General features: G+C 34.5%; 1 protein-coding gene across 1 annotated transcript; it reads left to right on the top strand.

Annotated features, from left to right (window-relative positions):
* The first annotated feature begins 1,077 nt into the window (after window positions 1-1,077).
* On the top strand, window positions 1,078-1,728 carry LOC112526139 (zinc finger protein 11-like). Its single transcript, XM_025136534.1, has one exon. The coding sequence runs from the start codon at window positions 1,116-1,118 to the stop codon at window positions 1,716-1,718; it is 603 nt and encodes a 200-aa protein (XP_024992302.1). The 5' UTR covers window positions 1,078-1,115; the 3' UTR covers window positions 1,719-1,728.
* Window positions 1,729-1,957: the final 229 nt, after the last annotated feature.

Here is a 1,957-nt window from a genome sequence, read left to right as displayed (position 1 = left end):
TATATATATATATATATATATATATATATATATTTGGTTTCATAATTTAAGTGATTGTATATGAACATGGTCAAAAACACAGTTGAGGTTTTCACCCTTTTGCTTCTGGGACATTTTTCTATCAGATGGACAGACAAGCTTAATATGTTATTCTCTCTCGAGACTCGGAACGTCACTGTGAAGATCATTAGAGTTTATGTCGTTACTATCAACCAATTCAATCGTTTAAAAAAATATACACTTAATTACCAATAAAGGAAATGCTAATTTTCACAACACCACACTCCCCATGATCTCTGGTAAAATCACAAATTAGGGATGAAGAATTTAGTGGCCTCCAAGATTTACTCTCCTTTTTTAAGCACATGATTCAGATTCAAAAACATTCGATTGATTAGGTTATTTAATTATCTTGAATAAGTTTTGATATTTAATTAATTACTTACACAAATTCCACATCAAACTATATGTGCAGGATCTTGAAATATAATGATTGTCCGTGAGCTGATCATATAATATATATATGTGTGTGTGTGTGTGTGAGTGAGTGCACGAAGTAATGGACCCAAGGGTGGAGTTGAAAGCTTGAAGGCAGTGACGACTCTTTATCAACCCCAGCTAAATCCATCAAGTACCCTACATTCAAAAAAGCCAAATCAGACCGCACCTCAACCTCTCTTTCTACATAAATCTCTACAGAGGGGATCTAGAGATATACATACATACATACATATATATATATATATATATACAGTGTGTGACACATGTGCATTTTTATATATACACCGAAAAATATGACCTTTTCATCTTACCTCTTTTTTCTTCCTATTTAGATTCTCTAGTAGCTTTCATGCATTCAATTTCAATATATAACACAGCAGGTCTCAATCTATCTCTCCATCTCTCTCTCTCTCTCTCTCTCTCTCTCTCTCTCTCTCTATATATATATATATAGATAGATAGATAGAACTCTATATCTATAATCTATATATTACAACATAAAGTAATAATCAATTAATTGACTAGCTTCTATACATCTCTTTCTTCAACTTTCAAGAAGTTTGAAAACTTGCAGCAGCAACCAACAAATGGAGCAGTAGTGACATGAGTAATTGATGTGGGTGAAAAGGAAGAATATCGAACTGATGAATCCATTCGATGAGTCATGGGAAGAAGAAGCTTTTGCAGAAGATGGTCGTGGGCCTCTTGGGGGTTTCGTGTGGCCACCAAGGTCTTATTCTTGCAGCTTCTGTAGAAGAGAATTCAGGTCAGCTCAAGGGCTAGGTGGTCATATGAATATCCATAGGAGAGAAAGAGCTAGGCTTAAGCAATCTCTCAATTCTACCACCCCACCACATAACCCTAGCCCGCACCAGAATCTTTTCAGGTCTGCAAACCCTAGTTTCAGCTCCTCACCATCGTCTAGGGTTTCTTTAAGAACACTTTGTAGCAATTCAGATACTAAGAGTACTTCATGTGTCAGTGATGATCAAGTGCAGATGTTGCTACCAAGTCCTGATCATGGTGCTGCAGTTGAAACAAATTTCTTTTTAGGGTTTCGTTTGGATTCTCCTCCTCCTGGGAATGGGAATGATGATCATCATCGTTTTGATGATGAAGAGGTTATGAATTGTAAGCGGCAAAAGACGATTGTTATGCCGCTGATGATCATGGGGTCGATCGAAGAGGTTGATCTTGAGCTTAGGTTAGGTACTTAGCAATATATGATGAATTAGCTAGAATGAAGCAGAAATTTGACAATCTTGAATCTTTGTTATTTTTATGTTAACAATTTGATCTCTTTGTCAATTACATTTTAGTTTCACAATGGAAATTAAGTTAGCGAATCATTTGTCTTTTTATTTCATTTATTTATACATTTTCTGTATGTATCTAGCATCTATTTTATGAGTTCTACTTTATTTTATATATATATATATATATATATATATATATA

This window comes from Cynara cardunculus (assembly GCF_001531365.2).
Source record: "Cynara cardunculus var. scolymus isolate 2C chromosome LG 13, CcrdV1, whole genome shotgun sequence".
Classification (NCBI taxonomy): domain Eukaryota; kingdom Viridiplantae; phylum Streptophyta; class Magnoliopsida; order Asterales; family Asteraceae; genus Cynara; species Cynara cardunculus.
The sequence above is the reverse complement of the archived record's forward strand: the minus strand, read 5'-3'. Positions and strand labels throughout refer to the sequence as shown.